The 19,979-nt window shown below is 52.4% G+C and overlaps 13 protein-coding genes across 13 annotated transcripts; 8 read left to right on the forward strand and 5 right to left on the reverse strand.

Annotated features, from left to right (window-relative positions):
- Positions 1–295: 295 nt before the first annotated feature.
- On the reverse strand, positions 296–2,029 carry SNOG_09817 (hypothetical protein; the record flags this gene model as incomplete). Its single annotated transcript, XM_001800051.1, has 1 exon — positions 296–2,029. The coding sequence occupies one exon, from the start codon at positions 2,027–2,029 to the stop codon at positions 296–298; it is 1,734 nt and encodes a 577-aa protein (XP_001800103.1).
- Positions 2,030–4,504: 2,475 nt separating this feature from the next.
- Positions 4,505–5,797, forward strand: SNOG_09818 (hypothetical protein; the record flags this gene model as incomplete). The annotated part of the gene is made up of 4 exons (XM_001800052.1): positions 4,505–4,672; positions 4,714–5,210; positions 5,290–5,365; positions 5,486–5,797. 4 exons carry the CDS (start codon positions 4,505–4,507, stop codon positions 5,795–5,797), a joined length of 1,053 nt encoding a protein of 350 aa, XP_001800104.1.
- Positions 5,798–6,568: 771 nt separating this feature from the next.
- Positions 6,569–7,258, forward strand: SNOG_09819 (hypothetical protein; the record flags this gene model as incomplete). The annotated part of the gene is made up of 2 exons (XM_001800053.1): positions 6,569–6,647; positions 6,699–7,258. 2 exons carry the CDS (start codon positions 6,569–6,571, stop codon positions 7,256–7,258), a joined length of 639 nt encoding a protein of 212 aa, XP_001800105.1.
- Positions 7,259–7,261: 3 nt separating this feature from the next.
- On the forward strand, positions 7,262–7,523 carry SNOG_09820 (hypothetical protein; the record flags this gene model as incomplete). Its single annotated transcript, XM_001800054.1, has 2 exons — positions 7,262–7,288; positions 7,380–7,523. 2 exons carry the CDS (start codon positions 7,262–7,264, stop codon positions 7,521–7,523), a joined length of 171 nt encoding a protein of 56 aa, XP_001800106.1.
- A 206-nt stretch (positions 7,524–7,729) lies between these two features.
- SNOG_09821 (hypothetical protein) lies at positions 7,730–8,994 on the reverse strand (the record flags this gene model as incomplete). The annotated part of the gene is made up of 2 exons (XM_001800055.1): positions 7,730–8,461; positions 8,512–8,994. The coding sequence occupies 2 exons, from the start codon at positions 8,992–8,994 to the stop codon at positions 7,730–7,732; spliced, it is 1,215 nt and encodes a 404-aa protein (XP_001800107.1).
- A 510-nt stretch (positions 8,995–9,504) lies between these two features.
- Positions 9,505–10,203, forward strand: SNOG_09822 (hypothetical protein; the record flags this gene model as incomplete). The annotated part of the gene is given in 2 exon segments (XM_001800056.1): positions 9,505–10,049; positions 10,068–10,203. The coding sequence occupies 2 exon segments, from the start codon at positions 9,505–9,507 to the stop codon at positions 10,201–10,203; spliced, it is 681 nt and encodes a 226-aa protein (XP_001800108.1).
- Positions 10,204–10,825: 622 nt separating this feature from the next.
- SNOG_09823 (hypothetical protein) lies at positions 10,826–11,367 on the forward strand (the record flags this gene model as incomplete). Its single annotated transcript, XM_001800057.1, has 2 exons — positions 10,826–10,846; positions 10,900–11,367. The coding sequence occupies 2 exons, from the start codon at positions 10,826–10,828 to the stop codon at positions 11,365–11,367; spliced, it is 489 nt and encodes a 162-aa protein (XP_001800109.1).
- Positions 11,368–11,963: 596 nt separating this feature from the next.
- On the reverse strand, positions 11,964–13,352 carry SNOG_09824 (hypothetical protein; the record flags this gene model as incomplete). Its single annotated transcript, XM_001800058.1, has 1 exon — positions 11,964–13,352. One exon carries the CDS (start codon positions 13,350–13,352, stop codon positions 11,964–11,966), a length of 1,389 nt encoding a protein of 462 aa, XP_001800110.1.
- Positions 13,353–14,081: 729 nt separating this feature from the next.
- On the forward strand, positions 14,082–14,388 carry SNOG_09825 (hypothetical protein; the record flags this gene model as incomplete). Its single annotated transcript, XM_001800059.1, has 3 exons — positions 14,082–14,157; positions 14,217–14,239; positions 14,278–14,388. 3 exons carry the CDS (start codon positions 14,082–14,084, stop codon positions 14,386–14,388), a joined length of 210 nt encoding a protein of 69 aa, XP_001800111.1.
- A 718-nt stretch (positions 14,389–15,106) lies between these two features.
- On the reverse strand, positions 15,107–15,385 carry SNOG_09826 (hypothetical protein; the record flags this gene model as incomplete). The annotated part of the gene is made up of 2 exons (XM_001800060.1): positions 15,107–15,177; positions 15,304–15,385. The coding sequence occupies 2 exons, from the start codon at positions 15,383–15,385 to the stop codon at positions 15,107–15,109; spliced, it is 153 nt and encodes a 50-aa protein (XP_001800112.1).
- A 356-nt stretch (positions 15,386–15,741) lies between these two features.
- On the forward strand, positions 15,742–16,862 carry SNOG_09827 (hypothetical protein). Its single transcript, XM_001800061.1, has 2 exons — positions 15,742–16,121; positions 16,171–16,862. Exons 1-2 carry the CDS (start codon positions 15,821–15,823, stop codon positions 16,500–16,502), a joined length of 633 nt encoding a protein of 210 aa, XP_001800113.1. The 5' UTR covers positions 15,742–15,820; the 3' UTR covers positions 16,503–16,862.
- A 332-nt stretch (positions 16,863–17,194) lies between these two features.
- SNOG_09828 (hypothetical protein) lies at positions 17,195–17,866 on the reverse strand (the record flags this gene model as incomplete). The annotated part of the gene is made up of 1 exon (XM_001800062.1): positions 17,195–17,866. One exon carries the CDS (start codon positions 17,864–17,866, stop codon positions 17,195–17,197), a length of 672 nt encoding a protein of 223 aa, XP_001800114.1.
- A 1,434-nt stretch (positions 17,867–19,300) lies between these two features.
- SNOG_09829 (hypothetical protein) lies at positions 19,301–19,657 on the forward strand (the record flags this gene model as incomplete). The annotated part of the gene is made up of 1 exon (XM_001800063.1): positions 19,301–19,657. The coding sequence occupies one exon, from the start codon at positions 19,301–19,303 to the stop codon at positions 19,655–19,657; it is 357 nt and encodes a 118-aa protein (XP_001800115.1).
- Between the last annotated feature and the right edge of the window lie 322 nt (positions 19,658–19,979).

Below are 19,979 nucleotides of genomic sequence, written 5' to 3' on the forward strand. Positions count from 1 at the left end.
TGAATTTCACACGATTTCCTCAGAAAATGAACAGAATTTCGATCGAGTGTAGCTAAGCGTCTGCAATACAGATACATGTCATCTCAGCGAGTAGACATGTACGCACGGCCGAGTACCGTAGTAGTAGAGAGGTCCTGATAGCGTGGCTAAGTCGTGGTCAAGGTTAGTCCCCAGGTACAGCGAGCGGCGAGAATAATACCAATCAAGACCAGAATGGACATTGGTGGAACGAATTAATTATTGAATATATACAGTGACTCACCAAGTATCGGTATTGAGCGTTTGGCGACAGCCGCTATCGTGCCTTCAGAATGTCTGCAGCCTTCTCACCAATACCGTACATAGTCGCCTGGAGATGGCAAGAGGGGATGATGGGGATGATAGAAGCATCAACGATGGACAGATGTTGAGTTCCATAGACCATCAACTTGTCGTTGACACAGCCTCCAGCATGCTCAGGCATCATGGGACAAGAACCTGCTGGGTGAGCAAGTGTGGGTGACAACGAAGCCTGGGCAAGTAGAGCATCGTAAATCTCCTTGTCGGTAGTGTACCTCGCACCAGGCACTGTTTCAGAGATCTTGAAGCGGCTGAGCTCAGGACGTGCCCAGACAGTGCGGAAGAAGCGGAGGCCAATAGCCATGATAGTGCGATCGATGGGATTGACAAAAGCGTTGTGGGTTACCTCTGGCGGGCCAGTCGGGTTAGAGGCATTCAGGTAGACAGTACCACGAGACAGAGGCTTCTCTACGCCAACGAGGCCAAAAGTACCATCGGCAGGGACGGGGAATTCGGTGACAGCAGCGTCGCGGCGCTTGAAAATGCTTGCGATTGCTTCGCGTTGGCGAGCAAACCCTTTCAGCAGCTTTGTGTTGCCCTTGTACACAGCTGGCAAGTAGCTTTCAGCATTTTGGCCCTTCAGGCTGCTGACTATGGCGTTTGTATCGTTGGTCATGTCAGGCAGGGAGATGAAAGCAAGAGCATTCCCGCGAGCATATGTATATGGCCCAGTCTTGTGCTGCACATACTGCTCCCAAGCGCTGGCGTTGAAAGTGGCGTTGGTCATCAGAGAGTTCTGGTTGGGAAAGGTGGTCGTAGTGGTGTTGAAGATGACGGTGGCATAAGGGTGATCTTGGAAGTTCGAGCCCACAGCATCAAGCTCAACGCGGACCTTTACGCCAGCGGCCTCAAGTACAGCCTTGGGTCCGACACCACTCAGCTGTAGAAGCTTTGGAGTCTGGATTGCACCTGCGGCAAGCACAACCTCTTTTTTGGCGTAGACGGTAGACGTCTTACCCGTGGCGGCGCAAGTGATCTCAACACCCCTGGCCATAGGCTTCTCTCTGTTGTCGAACACAATCTTTTGCGCGGTGTTTCCTGTGAGAATCTTGAGATTGGTACGGGAGGTGATAGGGTCGATGTACGCATAGCGCGCATGGGCTCGTCGCCCTGTCTTCGCATCCATGGTGTTGGCATACCACGAAGGGCCATAAGCCTCACCATTGTTACCGTCGATCGGGACGTGGACACCAGTAGCTTTCCATGCCGCCCAGTAGTCCTTAATATCATCGTACTGGTTGTCTGTGATGCTAACAGTCAAAGGACCACTGCCATATGTGCTGGGATCCCAAGTGATGTTGAAATCATCAGCAACCTTCTCGGAAGGAGGCTGAAATGTCGTGCCTTTCTTGAAGTATGGTTCCATGCCGTTCCATCCCCAGCCTTTGTTTCCAAGGGCCTCCCACGCGTCGTAGTCGGCAGCTGAGCCACGATCGTACACCATTCCGTTGATGACCGATCCTCCTCCAAGCACCTTAGCAACGAGCACAGGGTAGCTGGCGTTTCCAAGAGCAGGCTCTGGCTTAGAGTTGATGCCATTCCAGAGAAGACCAGCGGAGGCTGTAAGATCATTGGCCTTATACGGGATCATGGTGCCATCATTGTCAACAGACTCGCCGCTTTCGATGACGAGGATGGATTCTGCGTAGATGTCAACAGGTGCTTGCCAGAGACTTTGGGACATCAACATACTACTTCTATCCTCGCTCAATCGGTTAGCCACCACTAGACCTGTTATGCCACCTCCAACAATCACATAGTCGTATTCTTGTGCCAACGAAGCTGCAAGAGCTGGCGACAGGGCAACGCATAGCAGCTGAGCGACGCACGCGACACGGGAAAACACGGCCATTCTTGGTACCCAGGGGAAGACTTTTAACGAGAGTAAACTGGGATACTTGTGACGGATATTAAGAAATTCGGCCACTAGAGGTTTTATACAGCTTTACAACGACTTGACATTGGTCGACTGCTTTGCAGGCAACGTGAAAATAGCCGGCAGTTCGATGCCCCAGCTAATTTCATTAGCATGATGGGTCCAATTACGGTAGCGGCAATGAGGCGAAGGAACGCGGTACGGCGTCAAATGCTGTAGGGGCCGGCCGCGTAATTTTTCCGTTAGGCATTCCGCAGAATCTAGAAGGGACGCGGAACAGCATGACTGGCGGCCAGCATGCCTATCAGACCATAAAGATCGATGGAATATAGATTAAGAATTTTCAGCCTGGTTCGCGGAGGTCAAGTGTGGCAAGGTGGATACTTCCGAATGCCTGCAATGCGAGGGCTTAACCAGATAAGACAGTCGATGCACAGTCGCGAGTCAGATAACGCCGGTCGTCTACAGAAGGTACGGTCTTTGAGAGAGGGATCTTTTAACAGGATGTATGTGGTTGGCCACAACACCTAGCATCTAGTCCATTGACAATGTCACTCGGCGCCTTGGCAGGTACAAGGATGCCTGGATGCAGACCCTGAGAAACAGGAAGCGGGAAGAGAATGGCCCGCTCGCCATAGCAACTGAGTTTGCGCTACTCTCCCGCAAGCATTTGTAAACTTGACAGTCTTACCCTCTGCGCTAAGGTGTACTTCCGGCGAGTACCTACGTCTCTCGAGGTAGGTCATTCTACAACACGCACAATGTGCACTGCTACAGTTCTTGCAGGACTTTTATCGATGAGACCGCAAAAGCGCCCTTGCAATCTCGCAAGGCGCAAGGCACTGCCAGGGATTCTGCAGATCATTATGCTTCCAGAAGCCAATCAGGCCGGCGTTTGTGCTCAATGAGGGCCTGATCATCGCCACGAAATGCTTGCCTAGTCTGCATCCTCGGGTTCGGCAACTTCACTCGTGCAGATGAGTCCGTGTTTGCATCTGCATCTATGCAATCTTACATCAAATCGCGTCCCCCATTCTTGCGCCAAAGGTCAGCATCGGGTATCATGACAGGGAACATTACGCCAGGTGCGACGAAGCTTTGGCCACTGATCGTGCCTCGCATCCCGAGCTATGAAGGAGCAAGTCGAAGCGACCTCGGGAACACGTCTTGTCGAAGTCAGATCATGTTCGGCCCTTCGTAGTGCTCTCATCACACGGCTCGGCTCTGGAGCCTTTTCTGGTGGGGTTCTTCCCAACTCTTCCTTGTTTTGCCCAGTTGTGTCTTTGAGGATTGTTGGGTGTTGGGCCAGGTCGGATCGTTAGGGTCTCGAATGGGGACATTTGCCTCCGGCATTCCTACTGGCTTCTCGGTGCTTCGAAGTCATACCGGCGTACCCTGCGCATGACTGCGCGACTTGAAGTTCAAACGACATTGAGAAGGCAGGTCCAGGTTGGCGTGACAAGGGCTGAATCTGCAGGTGCCACACACGTTCTGCGACATACGTCGTTGTTCTGGTGCAGTGGGCGACCTGATCGCTCTTCGTTTGAGAATGTTTCGGACGACCCTCCCCGGAGACGGGACCCGACACTTGCAGCACGTGTGAGGCTTAGTTCGGTAGCGACTTGGCATTCTCCCGCCTGTCGCCTACCCAGGTCCCTGAATGCCGGTGCTACTTCACCGAGAACATGCTCAGACAGGTTCGATTACACGCACGCATAGCATATCGCGCCGAAAGAAAAGCCGTCCGTTTATCCTCCCTTCACAAAAGTCTTCCCCATCATATTCTTCATCCTTCACTGTCGCGTGCTGTGACCCGTCGATACGGCATCAGAACAGACCTTATTCCTAGCTACATTTAGGAGCGATGATCATAATGTACTCCGCGTTGCCAGATCGCCAGGAAGCGCATTGTAAGATCTCTGGTGGTGCGACAGACCTAGTATAGATTCGACTCGTGCTGCCCCACCTGCGGCTGTTCCGTACCAATGGATGCCATGCCCCGTCTGTGTGGGGCCTTAATCAAGCTTATGCAAGATCATTTGACAAGCGGTTCTTTCACGGGAAGATGCACTATAGCAGTGTGAGATGCTATGGCAGCGTTGCCCCGAGTTCGCTTCACAGTGGCGGCGCCGGTAGCTTGCTTCGAGAACGGAGCGCCTGAGCTGATCGAGGCGAGTAATTTAACATACAGACAAGAAACTCATGTAGTCCAAAAGGCTATCACTGAGCCAAAACTTCTGGCGAATCGTTAATTTTGTGCTGGACAGTATTCCAATCATACCGCTCGCGATGGCAGACGTGGCACCACAAGAATGGCCGAATCAGCGACTGAAGATCCTCATCCCCAGTTGGACGCTCATGATCATCAGCACTATTTTCGTTATCTGGAGAGTTGTCTATGGTCTTATGAAGTCGCGCAGATTCATGTTGTCTGACTACCTGTTGATCATTGCCACTGTAAGTGATCTTCCCATGAGATGCGCGCCAGGGGCTGACAGGAACAGGCACTCAACATCACAGCCACATGTACGAACCATATCGTGGTCGATGCTGGTCTTGGCCGACACATCATGGATCCTACAGTGCTTCCAAATATTGCAAGATATTCATACTACCTTTGGATCTCACAAGTGATCAACATTATTGCAGTCGCAGTACTCAAGTGGTCAATCTGCGCATGGCTCTTGGTGCTCAACTTCTCCAAGGTCTACCAAATAATCGTTTGGCTTTCTATCCTCATGGTGACTGCCCTGGGATTTCTTGCGCCAGTCTTGACCTTGTTTGGTTGCAGTCCGCTCGAAGCCAACTGGAATTTTGCTTACGAACCGCGCAAGTGCTGGGCTCGAGGCACACTGGAGCTTTCGTACACGCAAGGCATCTCCAATATCATTACTGATGTTGTTTATATGGCCGCACCACTCATATATCTATCAAAGGTGCAATTATCGAGGAAGACACAGTTGGGCATCCGCATTGTCTTTCTCCTCTCTATACCGTAAGTGTACCCAACAGGACAGCATGGCATCCAGACGTCAACTTTCGAGACTGTAAAGGCTAACTTTTCGCGCTTACAGGGCGACGATTTGTTCCATCTTCAAGACCGTAGAGCTCAAAGCCATCACCGACACCATGGATCCGACATGGGACGCGGTAAATTTAGGCATTTGGTCATCAGCCGAGTGCTCAACCGGCATACTTATCGCTGCTTTACCTCCCCTACGCAAGGCCTTCGATCATCTTTTCCAACGCATCGTTCCTTCTACACTACAGAACTCGCAATCAAAGCCGCAATATGGCTACGGCTATGGGCACTCCACCAGTGGCAACATACGGATGAGCACGTTCCAAAGTAGCAAGGCATATCACAGTCGCATTCCTGGCGAATCAGTCCTGGACAATGATAGCGACAGTGATCGCGCTATTCTACAGGAGGAGGAGGGCAAATGTGCAGGTATCATGAAGACTACCAAAGTCACGGTAGAAGAAAACGAAGCTAGCGGCTCACAGAGCTCCCAGTTATCGCACAAGCGGAGCAATGATTGGCCTGAGCCTCGTGCAGGTCCTGATGCGCATGCAATATAGCGAAGGACACATGTATCGACTTCGATCGAGAAGCGGTGTGAACATTAATACCAGCGACACGTCACACTTTTAAAAGATACCCCCAGTGTGATTTGCAGGACGGAAGCACACGAATGAATTTTTTTGAATAATCATGGTCCTTTACTCTGGCGTTCCGGGTTTCAATCGTTCGCTCTATTCGGGTGGTTTTCTTCTAATAGGCATTGGCCCGCATAGCAATCAACGTAAAAAGAAGCTAACACAGGTTGACATCCAAAGGACAACCTGTTGCCGCGGTGCAAATCCGCTCATAAGCATAGATCTTGCACTGAAGCAAGGCCTCTAGTCAGATTTAGTTACAGTCGCTTTTCTCTAAGACTGCGAATGACCCAATGTATACCTTGAACGTGCCAAGAAGGAAGCACTCACGCCCGCGATTGTTGCACTGCAGCGTATGTATAATAGTTCATTCGCTACTTAACATTGGAGAAGAGCTTATAGTTCAGCAGTATTCAACAGTCTGTGAATACCGCATCGGCTGGACCGCATTCAAGAGAAGAACGTATACCTAAAGACTGTAAGGAGTGAATAGCTACCATCACATTTCACAGCTCTCACAGGGTGGAGATACAAAAGTCTCCTCGCTCTCTCCGACCTGATACAGTGACGTATAATGCCTCTACTTCGCATATGAACAAGCTACTGCGATCGACTAAGACTAACTACTGGGACCCAGGTACGTCACTGATCCCTAACCTATACTTATAGGACTCTAGAAAAGTCAAGGCCATCATGGAACAACTCAATTTGACTGCGGTCGCTCTGGAGGCTATCCTCAAACCAATGGTGGACGCCGCTCTTGGACGTAGATGTAAGTTTTTGACCCAAAATACACCTCAGGGCCGCAATTGACAATCATCAGTCGAGACACAGCAATCATCGAATCAAAATTATATGCCTGTCGAAGCGGCAGCCGTCGTGGTTCATCCTTCATCCCACACCTCTCAGAACGCTCCTAGAGCAGTCAATGCTCCGTCTATCAACAATGGTGTCGGCTCGGCTCTTTCTGAGATAAAGAAACTTTCTTCTGGTGCAATCGCACCAATTATATCATCTATAGCTGGACCCGATACAACAGTTGCACTTCCGGCAGCTGCATCAAATCCACTACTGCGATCGGTCTTGAAGAGATCGTATGTCAAGACCGCAGTTGCACCAAGAAAGCTTCCTCCTTCAGCACTCCCAGAGAACGCAAGTATCTTGCTAAGCTTCAGCAACCGCAACGATGCTGTGCAGGCAGTCCATGATTCAGCAGCTACGTGGTCATGCCCCAGTCCGGATCCTACAGTACCGACCAGCGACGAGGAGCGGCAAGAATATATCCGTGGCTTGCTCGCCGCCATGATGAACCGTGAAGGCTGTGGCAACATGGGCCGAAAGGGAATGCGCTGGCAAGTCGATCGAAATCACTACTCTGAGTAGGCTATGGAGAAGGTGTGTTGGGACATTTTGGTACGTACTTCTGCATTAGACTCTCGTGTGAAAGCATCTACACGTGAGTTTTACTTCTAATAGATGGCCCCAGCTTGAAACTAATAACCAGATAGCTTCAATCTGCCTAAACGAGAACGGTGCAAAGCTACCATCATCCACAGCCGCAAGCAAGCATGGCCTCGAAACCACTTCCAATAATGGAATAGCCGCTGATGCCACCGAATTCGAGGCCAAGCGTCCTCGCATGGAGTAATCATGGCGCCACTGTTGACAGACCATCATCTCGCCTCGAACAATTGTTTTGATGAAGAGTCATTGTTCAATTGCCCAGGGCCATGTCTCCTGTTGGTATGTATACAAAGGAAATGATATATCTCGCAACTGAGGCTGGTACACGTTCAAGCACATGGAAATGCAACACTCTGTCTTAACTATCATCCGAACATGTCTTTGAATGCCTCAAGTTATCATGCCTGCCTTTCTAAACATCTCAAAAGTTGTCCACCATCCATTCTCCGGGCTTCTCACCTCCTCAAATCCTGCATCCCTCAATCTCTTCAAGCTCAAATGCCGATCGAATGTCAACCAATACCCGTAGCTATCCAGCTGCTCAGTATTCCAAATGTCTACACCTTTCACACCGATCTCCTTCAGCTTGCTCGCATGCTCTTTTATGAAGTGACTAGGCTTCATGCATGCTGTCATCAGAGGCTCAACCCCTTTCAATCCAAAACAACTTGCAATTTGAGGCCAACGTTCCCTCATAGACCCTGGCTTCTCAGTATCGGCTACGTTAAAGATCCTCTCGCGAAACTGCTCCGGATGAAGCGACGCATGAATAGCCACACGCGCCAACAACTCTGCACTAGATTCCGTGTACAAACTATCGTAGCCGGCCATTGTACCAGGGAACGGTACTTCAGCACCTTCCCCGTGAACATGTGCATAAACGCACAGATATACGGCCCAGTGTCCTACTAGTGAAAAGGCAGACCCGTTTGGGGTGAAGCCGATGATGGCATCGGGGACGAGCTCACACCATGTCCAAGATTGTCCAGCAGATTCACTGGTGAGCATGGTACGGTAGTGAGGATAGGCTACTGTTTCAATGCAGGCTTCTGGGAGGTTGTCGGCCATTTCTTCGATGAGTGGGGCGGCAAAGACACCGTTTGGTTCGTATATGCCGTAGCCCTATGACTGCTATCAGAATTGGCAGCGAAATTGGAAAAAGGGTGACAGACTCTGGTACCGCCTGGGTACACGAAAAACTTGAACTTGGGCGAAAGGTTCTTAATGGCAAGAACTACGCGGCGCATCATACCGACGTTGACTTCAACTTCTCTTTTGTAGTCTGCGTCTCCTTTGAAAGCTGCAACGAGTGTGGTTAGCTTTCCTGTTGGCCAAAAGAGGCCTTGTTGAGTCTTACCGAAGTAGTAAACATGGCTGACATTCCTAAAATCAGGGACCTTCTCCTTCAACAGATCTTCAAATTCCGCGTCGCCGCAAAGCAGATCGACTCCAGATACAAGTGCCAATTCAGGTCTGTCAGCTGCCCCTGTTGACCAGAAAGAGTCCCGAAGTTCTAGTGGCCTGTTCACGAGTGCCGTGACTTTCTGGAATGGGGAAGAAGACGGATACGGCTGAAGTAGTTGGTCGACGACTGACCAGCCAATGATACCAGAAGCGCCGATCACCAATGCATGAAATTTGGAATCTGCTGCCATATTGAAAGGGACGAAAAGCTGAAGCAGCAGTCCTAGACAATAAGCAGTGCCGGTTTAAATCTCTATCCTGACGTTCTTAAAGTGATGAGTATGAATGAGTCGAAAGAGATCACGGACCAGGTGTACGACCAGGAAGGCGCGTTAGATAGCCACGTTCGTATGATTGGTCTCTCATGTTTCACAAGGACTAATCGGTAGACACATATCCTTTCAATGTGCGAATTGTGAACGAAATGTTGCCATGCTCGTGATCTCATACGGGAAGTGTTGACGCTACTTGAGATGGCATTCCATACCGCATTCTCTCCGTCTTAAGTCCGGGCTCTCGTCGATCCAAAGTCTTGACAACCTCGGAACTTGTACCCCTCAAAACGCACGACGCGCCGTCGGCTGCACATGTATTGCTGATGCGACAATACCACTATCCACAATGGTTTTTCATTTCAAAATCCCATTGTGTCGCTTAAACAAGATTTGCCAACCTTGTCGCTACCAGTGCCACCACGCACGATGAGCCCCCAAATACCCGACAAGGTCGAGCACCTCCAGGACTTCACCGCGCACGAATGGTGCAATGCGCTTCTCTCTGACCCCTCGGTCACGCATATCTCCAAGCGGCAAATCCCGGAGGTGCGCCAAGGGGTATCGAATACCTTCTTCACGCGGACGCTCTTCACCGACGACGCCATGCGCGCTTTCCTGTCGCTCTACAAGCCCGGCAAAGGCCACAGAAGAGCGCCCGGCGCCGATGTCTTTACAGGAAGCCCGCATGCGCCGATCCACCAGCCGCCTGTGCCCAGCAATGCGGAAGCCGAAGCATTGCGCCAGAGCGCAAAGACGGAGAGGACGTTCCAGGTAGATGACCCAGACGCACCTGAAGCGATTGTACTCGTATCGCTGGGCACCGACGTCGATGGCGGTACAAATCGCTTGCATGGCGGTGTCACGGCGACGCTATTGGACCAGGTCATGGGCACACTCATATCATATGTGTATCAGTACACATGTGCGACGTCAGACTTGCACGTCAAGTACAAGCAAGCGGTGACTACACCGTGTGTATTGCTGTGTAGGGCGAAGCTTGTAAAGGAAAAAGGACGCTGGATCGAAACGAGGGCTTGGGTAGAGGACGGTAAGGGCACCGTGTTCGCGGAAGGCGTGGGGGCTTTCGTGATGGCCAAGGTCAGCGGTTCAGAGGCGAAGATGTGAGAGGTGAATCGAGAGACTCTTCTGCTGACGCGGAGTTACATTACCAAGGATTCCAGGCACAAATTCGAAAGTGAGCTGATGTGAACATCCGTGTGAAGATAGCACCAGTCAAACCATATCCAGACACAATTGATCGCAAGTATGAATGGCCTTCAACCCTCTCGGTAGATGCATCGGGGAAAGATTCGAACAAGCCTAGACTTTGAAATTTTTGACATCCCGTACAGCTGTCTCATGCCCGTTCTCTATAATACCAGCGACAAGGCGACAATAACAACACTCTCGTATCATATGCATTGGCGCCCCACTTCATCTAATCACGTCGCGATCGATCCCCCCGCAATCGGATCTCAGATCCGGGGGTCATAGCTCCATGCATAGCCTATCGCGCTCCACAACACCAAAGCAGCTGATGGAGCTTTCATGATGACGTTGCATGTAACGCGGCTTCGCAGATGCTTTTTCCATGTTGACCCGAGGGAGCACCACAAGGATGCAGTCATTTTGTTTAAAGATAGGACCCGTCCTTGCGTCAGGCTCTCCAAACTCCAACGCCATCGCTATAGCTACTGACTGCCTTCCTCGACCTGAGCTCTGAACAACCCCTGCAATTCAGCACACCATGGCTACTATAAATTCCACAGTAAGTACTCTTTCTCGCACAGGACATACCGGCAACTCACCACCATCCACCAGATCTTCCATGCCTACGCCTACGGCACAGCATTCTGGTACGGCCTCCGCGGCCTCTGCCGGATCTACGACCCCATCATGGTCGTCGGCTGGTTCCGCCCACCCTCGCAGGCCAACCTCGCACCCAACGACCTCGAGCTCTACAACGTGCGCAACGACGGCTGGTGTCTGATTACGCTTGCCTTGATCCTCGTTTCCTTCACGAATGCTGTGCCAGCGGCTGGGACTTCGAAGTCTAGCGGCGCCTTGCCGTATGCGAAAGCTGTGGTCGCTGCGACGGTGTTCCATCATATCACGACGGGCATTGGCGCGTACCAGCATTATAAGTTGGATAGCCATTATAATATGAGTATGGCGATTGGGGTGTGGGCGAATGTTTGGTTGACTTTGACGGGTGGGATCACGTTGGGGAGCTTGCTGAGTAGTGCGGGAGAAAAGAGTGTTGACGAGGTGACCAAGAAGGTTAGATAGACGATGGTTGATGTCGATGAGAGCATCCCGACTATCGTCTAGGTGTTATTTCAGAGACTGTTATAGGCCTAGCAATGACGGTGCTGCTTGCAGCGCATCCATCATGAGAGCCTTGTGACATGGGGAATGCACAGGTTGACAGACGGGCTCAAAGACACGTGGACACACAATGTTCTTTCACTGATAGTACTCTAGACACGACATGTGATTAAGTTACATACTCATGACAATAAGATCACAAGTGTGTGCACACAATGATAGTTCACTCACAAGTTCATACTTTAATCATTCACGCAAAAAACACAACATTGTGACAGAATCTTCAATTCCCACTTCATCGATGCGCCGATCGCAAAACCAAAACCCAAACGCCTATTCGCTATGCTATGCAGGGGTATCTCCCATCGTTTTCATCCATACTAAAACGCCAAACTATGCAATCATGACCCAATCAATGACGATGCCCTCTTATCAGAAACTTATGCTTGCGCTCGTGGCCTGCCACAAGGGAATGGGGTATCGATAACATGTACAAGCAAGGAAACACAGACGATGATATGAACAAAGAAATCCCAAAGAGGCGCGAAGACGTTCACTTAGAACATATTGCGGAACTTGGCGCCACGAGGGTTGGACATGTCGAAGCCGGGGAGCTTCGTTGGCGCTGCGGAACCCGGGGGTGCGACGCCAGCGGGGCTCGACTTTGCGGCTGAAGTAGTGATGCCAGCTGCCGGAGGGGCCTGTGACTTGGCAGATGAGACGGCGCGCTTGGAGGTGACCATGGTGGAAGGCGGTGCTCCAGTCTCAGAGGCAGTCATGGTGATGAAGACAGTGTCTGTCACTGTGACCACATTGTCGCCACCAGGGGGGTTTGATGGAGCGGCACCGGGACGCCGAGTGAGTGTGGGTATGCCAGCTGGACCGGAAGCACGAGGTGGTTGACCTGACAGTGGGGGAGCTGGGGATGAAGGCGCCGGTGCCCGTGAAGGTGCAGGCGCAGGCGCAGGTGGTTGAGAGGGAACGCCAGCAACAGGAGCAGATGGTGCGGAAGTCTGGTTGCCTCCTCCAAAGATGGGGCCAACTTCACCCTTGAGAGCGTCCGTCATGGCAGCAGTGCGAGAGGCAAAGTCAGATACAGCCTTAGCCATGGCGTCTTGCTGACCAAGAGCAAACTTCGGCTCAGCATCGGCAGCCAATGCAACATCCGCTGAAGCGACGTCAACATCAATACAGGTGCTGTAGTACTCGTCCTTGCCCTTCGGAAGGCCAGGATCAATGCCAGGAGCTGTGTTCCACTGCCAAACCCAATACAAAGTGTAGGGCTTGCCCACGTCGGCTGTCTTGGGGAGCTGTACGTTGGTCTCGCAGAACAAAGGCATGGTACCCGGACCATCGTCACCTTGACCCATAGCATAGTTGGGAACCTCTTTAGCGCGCTGTTTGTACTCAGGAGTCTCGTTGGTCTCGTAGCACCGCCCGTCATCGTAATTGTTGGTAGCGATGAGAGTACCGCGGCCGTCTCCACCCTTGCCATCCTCTGTCCAGTAAAGAACATCGACAAGCTTCTCGTCCTCCTTTGGTTGTGTGGTACCGTAGACGAAGACCGTGCCGGCGTGCGCTGGCTTGCCTATCTGGTTTTGGGGCTTAGTGACGTGCCCGTTTTCCATGTAGCGCATGGCAATAAAGCCTCCGGGAACAGCTTGCAGACGAGGATACTTGTCAGAGGACTGCTTCTGTTGGCGTTGATCTTTGTGGCAAAGAATAGTGTCGTTGCGTATGAAGACATCACCATCAGGCATCAGCCAATTCATACTGAAGCCGTTATACCCCGGGTCGGTCTTGGCGACCATGCCGCGGGGATAACCGTACTCGCCGACATATTGGCCTTTGTCGTTGACATTGCGCAGTTGCTCGATCCATGTGTGGCCCTGAGCGATCGGTACGACAGCAAGTGCCGCGACGATTGTCTGCAGAACGCGCGACATGCTGTATGTGTTGGTGTGAGGGGTAGATAGTTGGTTGGAAATGGTTGCGGTCCGTCCTGCGGTGCGGATGGAGCTCGGTGATTGATAGCTGGCAGTTGCTGGAGAGCTGATGCTACTGGTATTTGCTCGAGTGTCCGAGAAGGATCTTGTAAAGAGAAAGAAAAAGGTTGGGAAAAGAATATAAAGGCTGTTATAAGTGGGAAATTTTCCTTGACGACGAGCTCATTGAGCGTACACAGTGTGATCCTTGAAATTGAGCGGCTGGTCTGTATTCACCTAGGTGAAGGTGACAATGCTATTGTGCTGTTCGAATATTCACAACGCCGCGGCCTGCGCTCACCAGCACCAGAAAGGAAAAGAGTAAAGAAGCGAGAAGAAGCGAATCGGCACAGCCAGATAACGAGCACGAACCTGTATCTGCGCGGCCATGGCCCTTTATCAGGCGGATGAAGATGGTAGTGCGACACACACGCGCTTCACCGTTGAGTAACAATTTCTTGAGCCTGGAAGCCAAAAGTGAAGAGCCAGGAGCCAATAGAGACGCCGACACACAAGGTGTCGAAACGCAGCGCGACCCCACGCGAGCTCCGCATTCAAGCATCTGCAGCCTGATGTATGGGTGTTGGATCTGCGTTTCAACGTCGGACCTACACTGTAGCCGCCGGTACTCCTTCCAGACCCGCAGCACCGTCGCAGCGTAGCGCGCAATTTTCTGCAGCCTCCCGCGAAATGGGCGCAATAGGTCTCGCCCTGGCCATGGGCATCAATCAAATGTTCCCAAGGCAGGGTAAGATTGCCCTAGCCTGTAAGATGAGATGCATTTCAGGCGACGCGTGCCGTGGATCTACGACACATTCACGGCAGCTAGGCCTCGACTAGATCGTAAGGTATGTTGATCTCCCTTTCGCACCGCGAGAATATACAGGGAGTCAACGACGACCTGCCGCTCATACTGTCGGAGGCAAACGTGCGGCCAGAGGAGCACAACGCGTCACGAGGATGGCAAGGCGAGTACGGCTCGAGCACCAAGACGTAAGGGAGCCAGGTCTGCACAAGGGAATGACAGGTGATTGTCGGCCGACCAGGCGCTTCGAGAACAAAGAAGTTTCCGCAGGTGAATGGGAAAGTGAAGTCGAAGTGGATGTTTCAGATCCCGCAACGTTCGCGTGCGGGATTGGGCGTCTAGCTCACGCCAAGACTTGGTGCTAACGACATGATTGGAGCCCATTGCCCTGTTCCGATTGTACAACATGGTCTTGCGTACGACCAGATAGGCGCTCGACGTCCAGTCTCTATATTTGACTCTTCAACAACGACCCAGACCCGCACAGTTTGTTTATATCGCGTTTCTTCAATGCCATCCATGTCCTGCAGCGACTCGCTCGGAGAAGCATCCAGATGCTCAACCGTTTCCGCGTCTTGTTTCAGTGGCTCGGTAGTGCGGAGCATGGCGCATCGAAGATCTTTAACGTCCTGCCGAACCATGGGGTGAGATTACAGGCCCGTGTGCTGAGGAACAAGCCGTCGGACGACTCGCCAGTACAAAACACTTTGCAGAACCCTTATCATATGCCTTGCCCACGAAAGGTCGCATCGCAAATGTAACTTTCACTTTGCGCAAGCGTCTGCTCCGCCAAGTAAGTGGTGTGTATCGAAGGTGCCTCGTTGCCTCTTGGGCTTGCTCCCAGACTTCATGGTTCGCTCCACCGTGTTCGTGCGGCGTTCAAGTATTCCATGGTTACTTGTTTTGATTCTCACTTGGGAAGAAGATTCGCGTCAAGTACATTCCATATGTCACCAGGTGATGCAACAATTCGTGCGCGCTCTGTGTTGACTTAAGTTACTATTATAGAGCAACTGCTATGCTACATACAAGCCCAGATAGACTCAATGGCTAGTCATTATGTTGTGAAGAGCTAAAACAACCTTGAAGTTGGACAGCATAACCGACTTGACTTTACTCCGTAGATGATACTCAGCATGGTAGGCCACAGCACGCAGTAATCATTGCAGTAACTGGTGACGTCGGCCATCGTGGATTACTGCGTTGCGTGCTACTTGCAGACTATGGTGAAGAGTGATGTCAAAAAGTCGCCCAGGTCAATGTGATGGTGGTGGTTAACAAGCTACGTGGTGCCAGCAGTTGTGTCGCAAGCTTGAGTGCAATGGAATAAGTTGGCTCTGGCACGTATAGACCCGAGCGCAAGAGGGAGCTTTCGTGGAGCCTGTGGTCCGATGGCCAAAGACAAAGACGGTTGTTGCTGGACGGAGCACTGATGTAAGCAGTCTGGCGTGGCGGCTCTCGAACATTCCTTGGCACTGACACTTGCACGCTAGCTCATCGCGACTGCATCCGTGGACCGCGACTTTTCTCGGCCTCGCGACTTCGACACGACCAACATCCGCCACAGCCACGGCCATCGTTCCGACTCCTCAATCACATACGCGCGATCACACACACTGCAACCATGGCCAACTACCTCGCCTCCATCTTCGGTACGGAGCAGGACAAGGTCAACTGCTCCTTCTACTACAAAATCGGCGCCTGCCGTCACGGCGACCGCTGCTCGCGCAAACACGTCAAGCCCTCGTACTCGCAGACCATCCTGTTGCCCAACTTGTACCAAAACCCGGCCTACGACCCCAAGAACAAGATGAACCCGCAGCAGATGCAGATGCACTTTGACGCCTTCTACGAGGACATTTGGTGCGAACTGTGCCAGTATGGACTGGTGGAAGAGCTTGTCGTATGCGACAACAACAATGACCGTAAGTAGTGCGCAGTGCTCACGTTCCGACTGTATGCTAACTCGCCCAGATCTCATCGGCAACGTCTACGTCCGCTTCAAGTATGAGGAGGACTCGCAAAAGGCCTGCGACGCCTTGAACAGCCGCTGGTATGCTGGCCGCCCCATCTACTGCGAACTCTCGCCCGTCACCGATTTCCGCGAAGCATGTTGTCGTCTTAATAGCGGCGAGGGCTGTGTCCGCGGCGGCTTCTGCAACTTTATCCATCGCAAGGAACCCTCGGCTGAGCTGGATCGCGAATTGGACATGTGTACGCGCAAGTGGCTGAAGGAGAGAGGCCGTGATGAGAGGAGTATGAGCAGGAGTCCGACACCACCAGCGGGCGCGGCGAAGAGGGCCTAAGCGGACTGAAGCGCAAGGCACGTGTGGTGGAAGCCGAAACTCTGGGAAGCGTTGAGAGGGATGGTAGACACGAGGCAATGATTGAGGATGCGAAGGAATCAAACACGGCGGTACCGTCCGCAACGATGGCGACTCGTCGACTTCGCCATTTCGTGCGTCTTACCATGCCGGCACTGGATTCGAATGGTCCGTGAACGGCACGATGGAGCTCCGCTCTACATAATGGGTGTGAGGCCGATCAGCGACCAAGCAGGCGTGAGGCGTTCAATACTAAAGCTCATAGGTATATCTTGTCACTTGGGTAGCGATTGTCTCGCTGACGAGTTTTCAGGTAGTTTGTCATAATGCATTATTTGAGGATACCCAGTCTTGATCATTTGTAGCCGGGAGTCGTGCGCAAGGTTCTCTTGCACTACGTAGAAGACAAACTGAGATTGAATACGAGTGCATGGCGCTAGCCTGGTATCATCTAAGAAGAGTGCGAAAGAAAGAAAATACGTATATACAGCGGACCCAAGCCAACTCCAGCCTCGTCCGACAACCTCGTCGAGCATGCAAAAGTAAGCATCATGCATCAATCAGTCCGACACCAATACGCCAGGCCAATATGCGCGCGTCAAGCAATCCAGTCCCCCCCCCTCCCCTTTCACACATGCGTGTTTTCCTCATATCCCACCCACGCACGCCTTTGATCAAAACTTCAAGATCCCCTCCCGTCTCAAAATCAACACGGCCGTAACAACACCCGCCACCAGGCCCATCAGGCCCAGCCAAAAACACCAACACAGCCACGTGCGCTGCCTGCTCTTCTTCTTCTGGCTCGCGAGCCACGACCCGCTGCACGCACCATGGTTAGCCGGGCCTGTAATCGTCGTCCACGTCCTGAAGACTTCGCGCGGGCGGCCGGAGAGGGATATGAGGGAGGGAGAACGCAGGCCGGAGGAGTGTGTGCGGAAGGGGGCATTGGGCTGTGGGAGTGGAAGTGGAAGTGGAGGGGTGAGTTGCAGCGAGGAGGTGTTGCGCTGGTGCTGATGTAAGAGCGGGCGAGTGGATGCTCGCGAAGGGCTTTTCTTCAGCTTGCTGGGCTGCCGCGTGGGCTGCTCGCTATCGTTCCACACCGCGTCTCGCGTGAGTGCGGGAGGCGGCGTGGATACCTGCGCGGAACGCAGTGCCGAGGGCGCGAAGACGGGCGAGGTGGGTGTGAAGAGTTGGCACTGCGAGGTGGGCGACATGGGGGCGGAGGATATGGGTCTAGGAGAGGAGTCGACGTACGAGTGCTTGAGGTGCGGAGTGCCTTTTTGGACGTCGTCTTGGTGCACGGCGGTGCTGAAGCGGCGCCAGAAGTTGGGGTCTTGGACGGCCATTGGGGTGTTTCGTGCGGGGGTGCCCTTCTCGTGGCTGAGGAATGATCGAGGGTGGAGGTGATGGTGTCTGCCTGAGGCGTTGTTCTCGTGGAGGCGGGTGTTCTCGTGGTTTGTGTAGCCAGACTAAGCTTTGCACCACCCCAGGCGTTGTGTGAGCTTGTCGTAAGCGCCAGGCTTGTGTAATTACACGAATGTAAGGACTCGGGATGTTTTCGCTATGATGAATCTCGTCTTGAAGGAAGTGGTGGGTGAGGAGAGAGAAGATGAGAGAAGGTCGAGAAGAGTAGATGATTGGTTTAGAGAATAGGATTAATGAGTGGAAGTGAAGCAAAAGACGCAGCTCGTCAAGGCGCGTTTGTCGTCAAGAAGCGAATCAAGGGCACGAGGCGTGATGAAGGAAACATATGTGATGAAGAAATAACCTGTATACCTACAGCATTGCATGTGTACCCCTACCTGACCAGGTGACTAGTACTTTACAGCCGACGTGATGTGACATTCCATCCCCGCTCGGATCGCAAGCAAGTTTCTCATGTTAAATGCACAACCTGGGTCGAACAGAGCTGTTGGTCCTCTATCATTCGATGTGGTCTGTACGTGCGGGAGAGGCGGCCAATCGGCGGCGTAAGCACCTGGGATAGCCTGGTGCGGTAGATCGCCATGAGACGGCAGGCATGGCAGGCGGTGAGGTGCCGAAATTAGCCGTGGATGTAGGGCAGCGTGTTCGTATTGTAGTGTACGTCGGATTACATTGTCAAATTCAGCGGGCATGCACAGCTGGCAATGTTTGCAGACAAGAAGTACCAGAACATGGCAGCTGCAGCGGGAGATGTGCACTGCAGCGAAGGTTTGCACGATGCTTCTCGATAGCGCGCAAAGTTGAAACATGCACGCTAAACTTCAAACAATGATTCGGTCCCACAGCCAATGCTATCCTGCCATCAATCTGCCATCCATGACCCAGCTGCCATCCTTGACTTAACAGTCGTCTCGTAACGCACGACTAATCTATCACCATAGCATCGCCAAGAGATCATTACAGCGGGTATCTCGCCTCTTGAACCCCACGATGCCGCACGAAGAACCGGTGCCTTTTTGGCGCGTCAACATCCCACGCGATCAATGGCCGACGTCATGTCCTGATTTTCTTCGAGACATTAGTGAGAAGGACAAGAAGATTATCGGCACGCCGGACGAGGATTATCAGGTGTTGACGTGGGAAGAGGTCAAAGAGCTTGTCAGTATGTGATTATCCACGCGAGATTACTGTGACAGTTGTCTGACGTGGAACGACTCCCAGGAATTGACCGCGTCGACAAGTTTCAGAGGAGACCGAGTCAACTCAGGCGGTATCGGCAGTTTACGCATCGACTGGAGAAGGAACATGGCAGTATTATGAACTTTATGCTCAATGTGAGGTTACGTTGGGACAACATGACGCCGAGCGCGGCACCTTTCCAGGACGCTTCGGACACGAAGATTTTGTACAACGACTGGCCATACGGCATCGATGCAGACATTGTGCATCTAGTTGTGTGGACAAAGTTTGAGCTTGAGGATGATGCAGAGACTGGGCTGGCGACGCCAGAGTCACGGAGGGAGATTGAGGCGTATGTGCAGCGTGTGTTTGGGCAAAAGACCAAGGAATTTGTGTGGTTCAAGAACTGGAAGAGTCTGAAGAGTGTGCATGCGGTAGAGCACTTTCATGTTATGCTGTACAGGCCGGACAAGGAGTTTGTGAGGGAGATTACTGGCGGTGATGTGGCCATGTCGGACAAGTGTGCTGCGTGAGAAGGCGAGTGTGGGACTGGTGTTATCATCAGGGTGTGCATTCTATAGGCGTTCGTGGATAGAGTGCAAGGCTGTCCGGCGGTGATGAGAGCGACGCGCCTTATCTGCTTATCGTCGGATGTGGTGCATTTTCCCATTCCAGCAAACCAGCAAATGCCGCTGCCGGCAGAGGGCGCCTCCTGAAGATCGGCCTGTCTGATTGGAGCGCAGGCCGACCAGCGCCGACCAGCTCCGACCGGCGTCATGTGTGGCGCAGCAGCCACGTCCAGAGCTCCGATGGAATGAATGCGCGTGCCGTCGTAGAAAGACAATGCGACACGTT

This window comes from Parastagonospora nodorum (genome assembly GCF_000146915.1).
Source record: "Parastagonospora nodorum SN15 chromosome Unknown scaffold_15, whole genome shotgun sequence".
Classification (NCBI taxonomy): domain Eukaryota; kingdom Fungi; phylum Ascomycota; class Dothideomycetes; order Pleosporales; family Phaeosphaeriaceae; genus Parastagonospora; species Parastagonospora nodorum.

Coding starts and splice junctions, on each gene's coding strand:
- SNOG_09827 (XM_001800061.1), top strand. CDS start 15,821: ATGGCCAACTACCTCGCCTCCATCTTCGGTACGGAGCAGGACAAGGTC. Junction 16,122..16,170: donor ATGCGACAACAACAATGACC/GTAAGTAGTGCG, acceptor TAACTCGCCCAG/ATCTCATCGGCAACGTCTAC.